At 38.4% G+C, this 14,564-nt stretch overlaps 2 protein-coding genes across 2 annotated transcripts in view; one reads left to right on the top strand and one right to left on the bottom strand.

Moving 5' to 3' along the window:
* The window catches only part of nphs2 (NPHS2 stomatin family member, podocin), a 5,714-nt gene extending 3,302 nt beyond the window's left edge, over nucleotides 1–2,412 (top strand). Inside the window, exon 8 of the mRNA XM_058400248.1 lies at nucleotides 1–2,412. This exon is cut by the window's left edge and continues 363 nt beyond it. The gene's annotated coding sequence lies outside the window, so the exon portion shown is untranslated.
* A 22-nt stretch (nucleotides 2,413–2,434) lies between these two features.
* Nucleotides 2,435–13,202, bottom strand: axdnd1 (axonemal dynein light chain domain containing 1). Its single transcript, XM_058400247.1, has 25 exons — nucleotides 12,912–13,202; nucleotides 11,408–11,589; nucleotides 11,179–11,282; nucleotides 10,971–11,073; nucleotides 10,805–10,890; nucleotides 10,633–10,689; nucleotides 10,045–10,153; nucleotides 9,203–9,324; nucleotides 8,885–9,025; nucleotides 8,534–8,638; nucleotides 8,235–8,355; nucleotides 7,746–7,847; nucleotides 7,486–7,652; nucleotides 7,344–7,413; nucleotides 7,018–7,252; nucleotides 6,218–6,431; nucleotides 6,044–6,137; nucleotides 5,760–5,962; nucleotides 5,217–5,307; nucleotides 4,873–5,016; nucleotides 4,210–4,317; nucleotides 3,977–4,096; nucleotides 3,791–3,882; nucleotides 3,296–3,426; nucleotides 2,435–2,572 (listed from the first exon to the last, which is right to left on the bottom strand). The coding sequence occupies exons 1-25, from the start codon at nucleotides 13,021–13,023 to the stop codon at nucleotides 2,460–2,462; spliced, it is 3,126 nt and encodes a 1,041-aa protein (XP_058256230.1). The 5' UTR covers nucleotides 13,024–13,202; the 3' UTR covers nucleotides 2,435–2,459.
* Between the last annotated feature and the right edge of the window lie 1,362 nt (nucleotides 13,203–14,564).

Below are 14,564 nucleotides of genomic sequence, written 5' to 3'. Positions count from 1 at the left end.
ATTTCTAAGAATCCTTACGGGGTTTTAAGACCATAACAGCAACATGAGAAGAAATTTGAGTCCAAATAGATTCTAAATATAATATTAAATATTCACTGATCAGGCAAAACATTATGACCACTGACGGATTACATGAATAACACTGATGATCTCCTCATCATGGCACCTGTTAGTGGGTGGGATATATTAGGCAGCAAGTGAACATTTTGTTCTCAAAGTTGATGTGTTAGAAGCAGGAAAAATGGACAAGCGTAAGGATTTGAGTGAGTTTGACAAAGGGCCAAATTGTGATGGCTAGACGACTGGATCAGAGCATCTCCAAAACTGCAGCTCTTGTGGGGTGTTCCCGGGCTGCAGTGGTCAGTATCTATTAAAAGTAACCCAAGGAAGGAACAGTGGTGAACCGGTGACAGGGTCATGGGTGGCCAAGACTCATTGATGCACGTGGGGAGTGAAGGGTGGCCCATGTGGTCCGATCCAACAGACGAGCTACTGTTGCTCGTAAATAATTGCTGAAGAACTTAATGCTGGTTCTGATAGAAAGGTGTCAGAATACACAGTGCATCACAGTTTGTTGCTTATGGGGCTATATAGCCGTAGACCAGTCAGGGTGCCCATGCTGACCCCTGTGCACCCCCAAAAGAGCAAACAATGTGCACGTGAGCATCAGAACTGGACCACGGAGCAATGGAAGAAGGTGGCCTGGACTGATGAATCATGTTATCTTTTACATCACATGGATGGCTGGGTGCGTGTGCATCGCTTACCTGGGGAACACATGGCACTATGATGCACTATGGGAAGAAAGGCAAGCCAGCGGAGGCAGTGTCATGCTTTGGGCAATGTTCTGCTTGGAAACCTAACGTCCTGTCATCCATGTGGATGTTACTTTGACACGCACCACCTACCTAAGCATTGCTGCAGATCATATACACTCTTTCATGGAAACAGTATTCCCTGATGTCTGTGGTCTCTTTCAGCAGAATAATGGTTCAGGAATGGTTTGATGAGCACAACAACGAGTTTGAGGTGTTCACTTGGCCTCCAAATTCCCCAGATTTCAATCCAGTCGAGCATCTGTAGGATGTGCTGGACAAACAAGTCCGATCCATGGAGGCCTCACCTCACAACTTACAGGACTTAAAGGATCTGCTGCTAACGTCTTGGTGCCAGATACCACAGCACACTTTCAGGGATCTAGTGGAGTCCATGCCTCGACGGGTCAGGGCTGTTTTGGGAGCATAAGGGGGACCAACACAATATTAGGCAGGTGGTCATAATGTTATACCTGATTGGTGTATATTATACATACATTGTCATCCACTTTATTAGGAACACCTGCACATTCATGCAGTTTGGTGAATCTAAACAGTCAAACGTAGAAGCAGCACAATGCAAAAATCAATCAATCAATCAATCAATCAATCAATCAGTCAATCAATCCATACATACATACATACATACAAATCATGCAGATACAGTTTAATTTTCATATTAAACATCAGAATAAAGAAAAAATGTGATCTCTGTGATTTTTATTATGGCATGGATGTTGGTACCAGACAGGCTGGTTTGAGTATATCAGGGACTGCTGATCTCCAGGGATTTTCACAAACAACAGGCTCAGCATGATGTTAAAAAACAAACAAACAAACAAACAAACAAACAAACAAACAAACAAACAAAAACCTTCTGTGTGCACAGGGTCTGCTGGCTGAAACACCTTGCTGATGAGATAGATCAAAGGAGAATGACCAGACTGGAAGTCTATAGTAATTCAAATAATAAGCCACAGAGACACCACTGTTCTCCATTCTGATGTTTGATGTGACCATTAACTGAAACCTGTATCTGCTCGGTTTGTGCTGTGGCCACATGGCTTTTCGACTTAATAAATGCATAAATAAGCAGGTGTACAGGTGTCCCTATTAAAGTGGATGGTACGTGCACATTATCTATATATTAAAAAATATAACTTCTAATGACATTTAAAGGATGATTAAAATAAATCACAACAAAACAATTCAACAATTATTGCTGTTTTAGCCCACATTCTGCCCATTCTAATGTGGATTATAGTAGTGCATAGTTACACTCACTTTAGAGTGGACCCTGTCCTTATTTTAATCTTTATTTAGCTACGATAATAGATACAACCATGTACAATTAGGCAGTGAATTAGTGAATTGGCATTTAGTTTACGAACATAAAGTCAGGAGTACATTCAAAATTCTACTGTAATTTAAAATGCAAATCATTCTGGTAAAAAACAATAGCTTTATTATGTACCCAAATACTTCATGTACATTGTGCATTAATTCTTCTGACCTTTGTTAGTGTAATTGTAATTGATATTCCTCAAAAGTATCATTTGCCAAGTAACTGATGACATTGAAAAATATTAATGTAAAAATAAATGCATCCAAAGTGTACCAGTAGGTTTAATGCTTTCTGTTGTTTTAGTGTTTCTTGCTGCTTTTAGTTGATTTGGGGCTTGGTGTGGGCTGCTGGTTCACCTCTTTCACTTCAGGAATGGCCTCCTTCTTTGCAACTGGTGAAACAGACTTACTAGCTAAAAAACAAATGCAAATAAATATGTTTTGGGCTGCATTCCAGATTTTAGAAAATTTTGAATTATTAAGCATGCAAAAAGCAAAATACAACTTTCTGTAGTTGTAGGGCAGTGCTGAGAACATGGGGTGCTATAGTGTTGTACTGATCTTTTCCTTTCAGTGATACTTACTGTATGTGAACCTTTAACCCAGTTTACAGCTGCTCTTTTAATAAGACTGATGAAATTGAATTCCAAATAGATATATATATATATATATATATATATATATATATATATATATATATATATATATATATATATATATGTGTGTGTATAACACAAATAACAAATAAGTAATATGCAAATAACTTGATGATACAGTGGGGATAGAAGTCACTGACTATGTGTGTTATAAATGTTTCGCTATAATAAATTCTGTTCAAATAACATTATTTTACATCTCTTATGACCCACCGTCCATTACAGGGGACATTTTAAAAAGCAATTATAAAAATGTGATATTTTAATTTTTTTTCTGACTCTTGTTTTTGGGTGTATTCCAGGTAGGAAAATAACATTCTTTTATTTTTTTCATCATTGGAACATAATTCAGGTCTGAAAGTGTTAAATATGTGTTAAAAATTTGTTTGGGTTCATTTAGCCCTATTCTATTTGGATGAATCAAACAGTGTTTTTGAGTTGTTTTGTTTGTGTGTGTGTGTGTGTGTGTGTTCAGCCTACCTTTAATTTCTAGTCTGTTTTTTTGTGGTAGTTGTCTCTCTAAATCATAGATCTTCTCTAAAGCTGCCTGGAGGGATTCCTCTGCCTTTAGAGCCCTCTCTTCAGCACTGATAGCACGAGCCTCCACAGCTCTTACACACACACACACACACACACACACATTCAAATTGCAGATCTCAGCTATTATACTAAAAAATCAATCAACATTTAGAGCTCAGCACTCAGTTCAGGTATATGAGTCAGAATGCCTCTTTAAGGACGTAATTCAGAGGTCACTGATTAAGCAACATTGTACAATTGTGTGGTTATACTGAATCAGCTGTGATATGGTTTTAACCATGGACAAATTTAAAATATTTACAATGCAATCATTTATCCCTAATGAGCATGCCAGAGGCAATGGTGACAATGGAAAAACTCCCTGAGAGACATGCAGAAGAAGGACAATCAAATGAGAGGACTGGAACTAGCTGTTGTAATTCATATTATACTTACAGTAGCTCCTGCTGAAGAATCCCCAGAGTACCCAATGCATTAAAAGCCTGCTGTGCATTCTCAGATCGTGGTCGCACCACAGGATCACTGGTCTACACAGCAATAAACATATTTATAATTACTCAATTACCTAGAGTCTGTTTCACATGGAGATTTGATGGGTGTGATTAGTAAACAAACGCTGACCCCTGTGTCCACTGTTTCCTCTCCTAAAGTCTGTTCAATAATTTGGCCATCATGACCAATAAGCTTCAGGACTGAGCTTCTCTTTTCATCCTCAGTGCCATCCTCTTCCCTTTCCTCCACCTTTAGTTACAATATATTCATTTAAATCAATCAGCAAAAGAATCTATGTGATGACAAAATGATGTTGTAATAGTTTTAAAGGTCATTAATGTCTAAAAGTAAAAGTCACTGACCTGCTTATTTATTTTTTGGGAAATATAAGGTCTGCCTCCTGCTGTTCCAGCTCCCCTCTCATCTTCATTGGCTTCGGTTGGCTTCTCTTGATTGGCATATACACCAACCTAAAACACAAAGAAAGGCACTTTTGCATGTGTAGTGTTTATTCCTATTGAATTAATCTCCCTGTACCATTTATTTGAGCCCGCTGTAACACAACAAAAGCACTTGGGTACAGAGTAAAACAGGTTAGAAGTAAGACAGATTGTAGAAAGAACATAATTAAAATCTGTTTTGACCACAATGCATAAATGAAACCACTCCCTGTATTATGGGTTACAAGCTTCAGGCCACAGAATTACAGATAACTGAACTAACATGCAAGAAGTAAAAAATAAGCCAGAAAACAGAGCAGGGAGTACAGCATTTTGGATATGTTGGAAAACAGGTTAGGCACCTTATTACATCTTACATTTTCCCCCAAAACAATGAAAATGTAAACAAATCTAGCCCTAGCTCAGTAGTTGTTCTACCTGTTTAAGAATTACAGCATAAAAAAATACAATAGACATATTGCATGTAATGCATAACTGACGGTTTCAGACAAAATTTCAGACAGGCATATCCTGGAGTAAAATATCTCCGGAACATTTCATACTGAACGGAATACAGCTTCTCACAGCAGAGGGTACACTCTCCACAGATAAGGAGAGGTCAGTGATGAACTTGGGCACAGCTTCCCCAGGCAGCTGCAGCTCCAAAGGGCGTCCCATCAAATCACACAGCAGGATCCGACAGATGTCCACCCACTCAGCACACTCCCTCTGACACATCAAACACACTCAAATGAAAGAATATGCTTTCTGACTGATTGCCAAGACATGAAGCATCAAATACTGGTCCAAAAACCAGTAAGAATTATAAGTATATAATCACGCAACTGTACAAATTAGATCTTAAGCAGCAGACAGAATATTTTCTAATAAATTTTACATATATACAGTAGAGATGAGAGATCTTTTACCTGAAGCTTTTTAAGCTGGTAAATTTCATTTTCTGCGTCATCCTGAGTCATATTTTTCTGCATCATCTCCTCTACGATAGCCTGGCAAGAACTGGAGGGTGATAATCAAATCAGATATGGATCACCAAATAAGGTCTCAATTTAACTGCCATTCTAGACCTCTTTACCATCAACAGCACATCCTGAAAGATTACAATTTTCAGAATAATGAAAAACATCATAACTGTGATCATTTTGTAGTTACTTTTACCCATAATGGTTTTCAATATTACTGTTACAAAGCTCTGATAATGGGGACTAATAACAAAAATATAGAAAATATAATATATTAAAATAAGGGCGTTCATATATTCCTTTGATTTGCATTGTAGCTGGAAGAGCTTCTGTTCCAGAGAGATAATCCGCACTTTTTGAATAGATTATTCTTATATTTTCATATATTTCATATATATTCATATATTTTTTCTAATGCTTCTTATCTACAGTATGTAAGACATACTGTAGTCATTCATGCTATAGAGATTGTGAGAGCACTATCATTACCTTGTAATGTATTTGGTGAAGTAGTTGAGTTTCTGTGCAAGATTCCTGGCATCTTCCTCAAGCTTCTGAAAAGACACATTCTTTAAAGTGTTTAATTCTGGGCTTGGTGGAGGATGGGGCTCTTGGCCATCACACCGATCTGGCACCATGAGTAGCAGCAGATCCACCATCCAGCGAGTCCGCAGGGAATGCATAGAGCTGACCTGTTCATCACATATTAGCTTAGCTGACTGCTCTATGCACTCAGAGCATACATAAGAACACCTAAAAGAGCTGGTACATACCTCTTCACAAAGTGTCAGGTTTGTGTAGTCATAAAAGTTATTTTGAGAAGAGACAAACTCCCTCAGCATGTTCAGGACATCGTCGATTTCAATCCTGCCATACAGGAAGATTGCTCAGAGGTTAATCAGTTACACATGCTGTGCAGTACTGTTCTTAAAGCTGTTAAAACCTACTCGGTGTGAGGTTTATGCTTTATCTTCTCACTCTCTGTCTGGGTGTTGCTCACGTTTACCAGGGCCTCCTCGCACAAATTTATCCAGCTTCCTAGGGTCTTCTCCAGCTTCAACCATTCAGAGTGATGCACCATGTCTAACCGTCCAACAGATTTTAGTCTGTGTGCCCAGGAACCAATTACTCCAGCCAGTGTGGTCAACTGTTGCTGAATTCCTGAAGTAGTAAAAAGTAGTGAATCCTGGGTAATACATATGATTCTTACTTTGTGGAGTGAATTAAAATTGTTACATTGCTATACAAATCAGTAGCCCAAAGGTTAAACTGCAAAAATATCTTCATTATATCTAATCAAATGAAGCTGTCCAAAATTTGTCTTGGTTAGTACCAACAGACAAGGATAAGTCTGTAATACGATGGACAAAATTATATTATGTATATTGGTTGTAAAATAGCTAAGCTGATGATTGCTCGAAGCAAGATGATTTACAAATGTAAAGATTTAATAGCTAGTTAACATACAACAGCCTCGCTCACAACACTATCAACACTACACTATGTTCATACAAATCTAAGATAAACGCAATAATCAATTTTATTACATTAACTGTGAAGTGTAACTCTTAACACTAACCATATTGCATATTAGAATTTGTAAGAATCTCACATCAACCAGGTTAGGTCAGTTCTATTCCTGGTTCATTCTGGCACAAAAAAGTGAAATTTTGCAGCTTTGATCTCATGATTTTTGGACACGGGTGGTAGAGAAAAAAAGAAGCACAGGCACAGAAAAACCTCTTACCGCTCTCTCCATTGATACGGATACCCAGCTGTGTGTGGAGCTCAGTGATAGCATGGCTCAGTTCTTTCATAGCCACCTGGCCCTTAGGAGTCTCTCTATCCAATACTGGATGTCTCCTGAAAAGTTGCATACACACCTCCACCCACGAATCCTGCAGCTGCCCTAGTGTGTGAAGAGTCTCTTGACCAGAGAGAAGGTCTGCTCCTCCATACCGCTCACACTGCATGCTCAACACCTATTGACAAATACGACATGCTACACTATGGAAAAACTCATTCTCTGGCCTTAAAGGGTTAAGAATAAATAAAAAGTTAGGAATTTCTAACCATTGACCATTGCTTCAAGTCATTACACAATTCCTCCACTGAAGTTTTTTCAGATTTTACATCAGGGCTCCTACAAAATAACATGAAATTATTTAGATCAAGTGAAGTCTAAATCAATTAAAACAAAGTAAATCTTCTTTACCTTACGTTATCCTCAAAGAACTTGTGCCACCTGACAAGGCCATGCTGGATGGAACTGATACTCTCATTCTGTTTTTTTTCAGTCTCTCTGAGGTTCTCCATGAAACTGGTCAGCTGCTCTTTCCACTGGTCTGTCAGCTGCATGATACGTTTCAGATCCTCAGAGTCCTGTGTTTGTTATAAAATGTCAGTCTTTCATAATTAGTATGGAACAGTTTATGTTTTATTATTTTCACAACTGCGGCAAAACAGTGTTTGTACCTTTGCTGTCAGCAGATTAGTCAAATGCTGTGCGGTTGTGCTCCATGCCTGCTCACTAACATGAAGTCTGCTGACCAGCTGCAGGTTGTTTAATTTAATAACCTGAAAAATACAGACACAGGGACCCAAAGTGGACATGTATTTATAATGTGGACGTTTTCATACATAATTAGAGCAGATCGACTTCACCTAAAAAATGCCTTTAAATGTCAGAATATGATTCTGTCAAATCTTCTGTCAAATTAGTAGCTGATAATGACTGATATGGCCATATTGTGAATTGGAAAAAAAAAAGTCTATTTAGACTTTCGGTCATTCACTGATTTATTTATTTATCAATCTGTTGTACATCCTGTTTAATTTTTTAACCTTTGTTTCTGACCAAATCTGGTCATTTCGATCTGGTCACAAGGCCCACAGTCTCTTAAAATCAAAATGGGTTAATTGAAAGTTAAACTAGATGTTTAGAATGCATTGTTATTATCAGACCTTGAGAGCGATGCTGTAGGTGACCTTGCTCCATAAGTCTCTCTCTTCAGTCAGTACAGCAACTTGCCCCTCCAGCCTCTGCCTCTGCAGCTCATACAGACTGTGGTACTCCCCAACAATGCTGCAAAGGAAACCTGCATGTCATCTAAAATCCATATCTATACTGTATCAGTCTTATCAAAGTTATAGTGTCAATTCAAGATCAGTTAGTGCGATCGCTAAATAATATTTTAAGAGCCTAAAGATTATACTAATATGGTTACTGAGCCTTCGGTCTACTGACATACATGTTTACTCACTCAGAGTCAAGCTGTGATTGCTTCAGTGCTTTCGCCAACTCCTCCTGGGTCTTTTCAGCCTGCTTGGACACATGGTCATCATGCTCCCTCAGCTGATTAAGCTCTCTGGGTTAAGTTATTGTAATAAGACAACGTTATATCAAAAAACAAAGCATATCATGTAAAATATGAATGTTTTTAAATGCAGAGGAGAGGATCAATTGCTGCTTTCACACTCAGAGGATTTTCTCCCTGTTCCACAGGCATAGAGAGGTACTTTAACAGAATACACACTGATATGATTTAAGAAAACTTATTATTACACTTAAAACATTTCATTCTAATTACAATGCAAGTAAGATAGGACTTTACTCATTGAGTTGTGCAATAGAGTTCTTGAAGCAGATGATTTCTTCAGTCAGCCGACGGTCCAGAGCTCTCTGTGCCAGGGTCTCTGTATGCAGACTTATGAGTTGACGGGGGATTCGGTCTAACAGAGTCACATACCTGTGCCTAAGACAATGCAAGGCATCTTTATTCATATAGAGATTTTCAATTAAGTATTTTAGCCTAGATACCTAATATTAAAACAGAGGAAATGTGTGATTATGCTAGTGAAGTCACAAGGTCACAAGTGAGTAAGGAAACTAGAGAAAAAGGAATGGAAAAGCATTTAAGAAGCACACACACCTGAGTTTAGCTAGTAGCTGGCCCCTCTCTCTACACTCCACGCTCACCTGCCGGATTAACTCATGAAACACGATGTTGTAGATGTTCTGCTCGACCCGCACCAACTCCAACAGACCCTGTATCTGAAACCCAAAGGAAGGCTTCAGAGCTATTTTTATTTTATTACTCAATAATGCAATCAATTTTCTGCAACTGACTGCAGTATCATGTTTACCTCTAATATGTTTAGTTCAAATATGTACGTGTTAAAATTAAATTTAAAGACTTTCAAGGACATTTTTCCAATTACCAAGTACTATGTATGACACAGCTAGCCAACCATGCTTGGTTTTATTTTGTGGTTTTGCATGGCACATGGGAATTACAAAACTATTGGGAAAGCAAAAGTAACCTAAAGGTCTATGTGCTTTTGGTTAAAACAATATAGACTACACTATACGCAAAAATGTATGTTCAGTCACAACCATTGCTTAGAGGTGCATAAAACCAAGCACATAGTAAAGTAATCTCTGTAGACAAACACTGGCAGTAAAATGGCTCATCCTGAGGTCAGTTAATAAAATTTCTGCCCTGCTAGATGTACTCTGCTAAACTGTAAGTGCTGTTATCGTGAAATGGAAACATTGAGGAACAACAAAGCAGCAGACCATATTTTGGCAGTATAGTGTACACAAAAGCAGTTTAGTTGCTACAGCAGGGTTGGATAGAGATTAGAGAGATATACTTTATTGATCCCCAAGGCAAAATTTGGGAGTACTTCATGCACTTTGTTGGAACTCAATTGTCACTGTTTAAATCAATCCACATTAACACAGCACCTTATAATATGAAGAAATGCATACCTGTGAGAGGCCTTTGACCTCCTCGAACTCTTGATTGGCACCTGCCTTTTCCAGCATGTCATCCATTACCCTCAACAGCTGCACTGCCTCCAGGCGCCCACTCGGCCTCCTAGGATTGTTTTAAGCAGGATTAGTAATAGCACATAATGTCAATAAAAGTCAATCATACAAAATGCATAAGGAATAAAAAAAATTGACTATACTATTACAGGTAAATAATCAGTGAAAGGGCAGTGTGATGCATCCTAGGTGGTTTGTATTTCCCTATTACAGGGATTCTCAAAATATATTCCTTATAATTTTTTATAATAATTTATTTATGTAATTAATAATATAATTTATTTTTTAAATTATATTTAACTATTATAATTATTAATAATGATAGTTTAATAATCATTTATTTTTATTTATAAACTATTATTGAAACATATTTCATTTTTATCCATTTAAGTTTTTTCTCTTTAAAATTATTTTGTAATTACAAATAACACATTAACATTATTATTATTAATGTAACTGATCAACACATTCTGATCAGTCAGCACTGAGGAATAATTTGAGGTACTTTTTAAGGATATTGTAACTCACATTGATGGAAAGATCTTGAGTCTCTTTTTCTCATCCTCTAGCAGAACTGTAAATTTGCTGAAATCAAATAAAAGCAAATTGATGAAGGTAAGCATGTCATGTATTACAGTATATTAACACAGAAGTGACCTTTAGTGGTCTGGTGTTTGACTTTTATGCCAGTGACACTTACTCATCAAAACACTGCAGTGCTTTTACTCCTGTATTTGTCATTATATGGTATTCCTCTGGGATTAACGTCTCTGTAGAATTTGTATCCTGTGTTACAATCACACTATAAGTCTCGGTACAGAAGGAACTGTTACAGGATTTGGGATTTTTTCTTGTGCCTGACTTGCCTTTTGACTATCTTGCAAAGAAAGGGTGACCCTGTCAGGCATTGGAGGGAGGAAGATTCGCTGCCTCTGAGCTGCCAAAGAGTCACACAGAAAGGATATATCCCTGTTCAGACAAAACACAACAGTTTGTGAAATTGGCAGTATACTCTGGGCTAGCTGTACTGCATACTGTTTTAGTCGGTAGTAATTCTGAGAACAAAAGAACGACCTGCCAGCTCCAGTCACAGATGTTGGCTGGTCAAGAAAGTAATGGTATTTTTTGCGGCCAGTGCTGTGGTGCCATACTGCATCCGGTGCACGTATTCCACAAACCTGTACCAAAATGTAAAAATATCTCCACTGATTCATTTGAGAAGATATAACTAATACAAACACAACATGTCCAGGGTCTTCTATAGCAAGCATAAAAGATAGAGACCGTCATTATTGTGACAAACCTTTTGGTGTTTGTGAGTTTTGCTGTACTGGAGTCTGTCTTGTGGGCATACAGTTGAGGTGAGATGGGAGAGAAGCTCATCTGGTATGAAGTCATTTTGCTCATTTTCTAGTGAGAGCACTGGCATTTGGACTCCTTCATTTACTGATGATCTGTCTTTTACTTCAGGAAGCTCAGCCATTACTGCAAATACATGGTCATGATCATATTTATCAAAAATTGACTGATACTATATAAGGGTAGCATTAATGACTATATAAAATAAATCCCTTGCAAAAGCAATGAGAGGTTCGGAGCATGAGAAAAATTTACTAACCTGCAACTTGCATATGTATTTTAATTGATTCTTTCTAAGTTTCTTTTTGATTCATATTTGAGCTGTTTCATATAAACTAATATAGCTATGTGATTTCAATAGTGTGTGAAGGACTGGATTCAGATATGTTACATCTATAACACTAGACTTTCTTCAGCAATATTGTGATATTATTATTGACAATTATATTTAGTATTAATCTTAGCTACCTGTTCGTTATTTATCATTTTATCGGGTAATACTTTGTAGGTGTACAGTTACTGACTATAACACATATACCAATCAGGCATAACATTATGAGCACTGACAGGTGAAGTGAATAACACTGATCATCTCTTCATCATGGCACCTGTTAGTGGGTGGGATTTATTAGGCAGCAAGTGAACTTTTTGTCCTCAAAGTTGATGTGTTAGAAGCTGGAAAAATGGCAATGTAAGGATTTAAGCAAGTTTCACAAGGGCCAAATTGTGATGGCTAGATGACTGGATCAGAGCATCTATCAGAAGTGGTCCAAGGAAGGAACAGTGGTGAACCGGTGACAGGGTCATGGCGGCCAAGGCTCACTGATGCACGTGGGAAACGAAGGCTGGCCCGTGTGATCTGAACCTACAGATGAGCTACTGTTGCTCAAATCGCTGAAGAAGTTACTACTGGTTCTGATAGAAAGGTGTCAGAATACACAGTGCATGATGGATCAGGGCTGTTTTGGCAGGAAAAGGGGGACCAACACAATATTGGTCATAATGTTATGGCTGATCGGTGTATGTTGCTCTCTACAATGTGTCAAATCACCTTTACCACATCCAGGAGCCACGAGGACCACAACTGGCCACTTATTATGGTGGTAATGATATGCATGCATCTGGCACAGCATTTAACACAGTCACTGCTAGTTTCTGTCCAAAGGATGATGTTAAGTTAGACATGGACTATTTCTTAACCCAATATTGAAAGAAAGGTCAGATAAAGTGCTGACAGTTGCACTATAGAGACACAAAGTGAACCTGTATTGTTCATGCACTCAATGTACTCCAAGGCAGCAGCTAATATTTTACTTTTGTCTGTCTGCAATTTCACTGAAAGGTCAATTTACAGAAATGAGGCAGAAGGATGGAATGAAATGACAGATCAAGTGTCTATTACTTCATAAAGGCAGGATTAATGAACTGTATAAAGGCTGATTACTCACAGTTGTTTTCTTCAACAGAAGGTAAAACAGAGTGATTTAGTCTCTTGGACCTCCGGCTCTCTGGCCTCGGGAGCGCAGGAGGTGACGGACCGGACTTTACACATGCAGACATGCTGGGTTAATTAGTAGCTTACAGATGTAGCAGATGAAAACATCATAATAAAAATAACAAGTCTAAACAAAATAAAAAAAACGGAGTTATATTGAACGGTCCAGCTTTACCACACAATGTTCTGCTCTCGCGGACAATAAGAAAGTTTGTTGCCATGGGCGCATCGCGTTTCCACGCAACTTCACGAGGCTGAGGTTAAAGCGCATACTTCCGTACTACAGAGTGTGCCGAAATAGTGCAGTTATCGCAGCTACACTATTTTACAGAGTATCTAGTAAAGTAGTATGCAGGTTAAGGAACAGATGTATGCAGAGGACTGAGGAATAAATGCTTTTTCTGACCTCTCTTTAGATATTCGCTGCGCAAAGTTCTTAAATATTTAATGATAATTCAGTTTAAATTATTGATGAAAACTCAATAGCCTGTTCGGTGCTTAGGTGAGCAACCCAACAGTAATTTGGTTAGGAACTTTTAAATAGATTCACAGCAAAAAAAACAACTTTGACCTTTTTCTAGAATGAATAATAAATTGCTTGATTAATGTGGAGGAAAGTCTTTAGATACACTATACTGCCAAACGTTGTGGGACACCCCTCCAAATCATTGAATTCAATGGTTGAGCTTGGCCTCTTAGTTCCAGTAAAGGAACGCTTAATGCTTCAGCATAACAAAACATTTTGGACAATTTCATGCTCCCAACTTTGTGGGAACAGTTTGGGGATGACCCCTTCCTGTTCCAACATGACTGTGCACCAGCGCACAAAGCAAGGTCCATAAAGACATGGATGAGCGAGTTTGGTGTAGAGGAACTTGACTGGCGATCACAGAGTCCTGACCTCAACCTGATAGAACACCTTTGGGATGAATTAGAGCGGAGACTGAGAGCCAGGCCTTCTCGTCCAACATCAGTGCCTGACCTCACAAATGTGCTTCTAGAGGAATGGTCAAAAATTCCCATAAACACACTCCTAAACCTTGTGGACAGCCTTCCCAGAAGAGTTGAAGCTGTTATAGCTGCAAAGAGCAGGCCAACTCCACATTACATTCATGTACATGTAAAGGCAGTTGTCCCAATTTTGGCCTGGCTCACAGTCTCCGCTCTAATTCATCCCAAAGATGTTCTATCAGGTTGATGTCAGGCCAGTCCAGTTCCTCCACACCAAACTCGCTCACTGATACCTTTATGGGCCTTGCTTTGTGCGCTGGTGCACAGTCATGTTGGAACAGGAAGGGGTCATCCCCAAACTGTTCTCACAAAGTTGGGAGCATGAAATTGTCCAACAAGTCTTAAGAGTTTCTTTCACCGGAACTAAGAGGCTAAGGGGACACACCTTTTAATTCAATGTTTTTTGTTTAGGGATTTATTTTCTACATTCTAGAACAATACTGGAGATTTCAAAACTAGGAAATAACACACATGGACTTAAGTAATCCATATGTAATGACAACAAAAAAACAGTCGTTATTTTAAGACACGAAGGTCAGGTGTTCTAGAATAGTTCTTGCATGAACAGTATTGTCAAGTGCATTTGCAAAACCCA

The sequence above is a fragment of the Hemibagrus wyckioides genome, linkage group LG10 (assembly GCF_019097595.1).
Source record: "Hemibagrus wyckioides isolate EC202008001 linkage group LG10, SWU_Hwy_1.0, whole genome shotgun sequence".
NCBI classification, from domain to species: Eukaryota; Metazoa; Chordata; class Actinopteri; order Siluriformes; family Bagridae; genus Hemibagrus; species Hemibagrus wyckioides.
The sequence above is the reverse complement of the archived record's forward strand: the minus strand, read 5'-3'. Positions and strand labels throughout refer to the sequence as shown.

What these genes read in the sequence shown, in the direction of transcription:
- axdnd1 (XM_058400247.1), bottom strand. Translation starts at nt 13,023, where the DNA reads ATGTCTGCATGTGTAAAGTCCGGTCCGTCACCTCCTGCGCTCCCGAGG. An exon ending in TCTGTGACTGGAGCTGGCAG is followed by an intron (nt 11,074 to 11,178) that starts GTCGTTCTTTTG and finishes TTGTCTGAACAG; the next exon opens with GGATATATCCTTTCTGTGTG. An exon ending in TCTATTGCACAACTCAATGA is followed by an intron (nt 8,639 to 8,884) that starts GTAAAGTCCTAT and finishes AACTTAACCCAG; the next exon opens with AGAGCTTAATCAGCTGAGGG.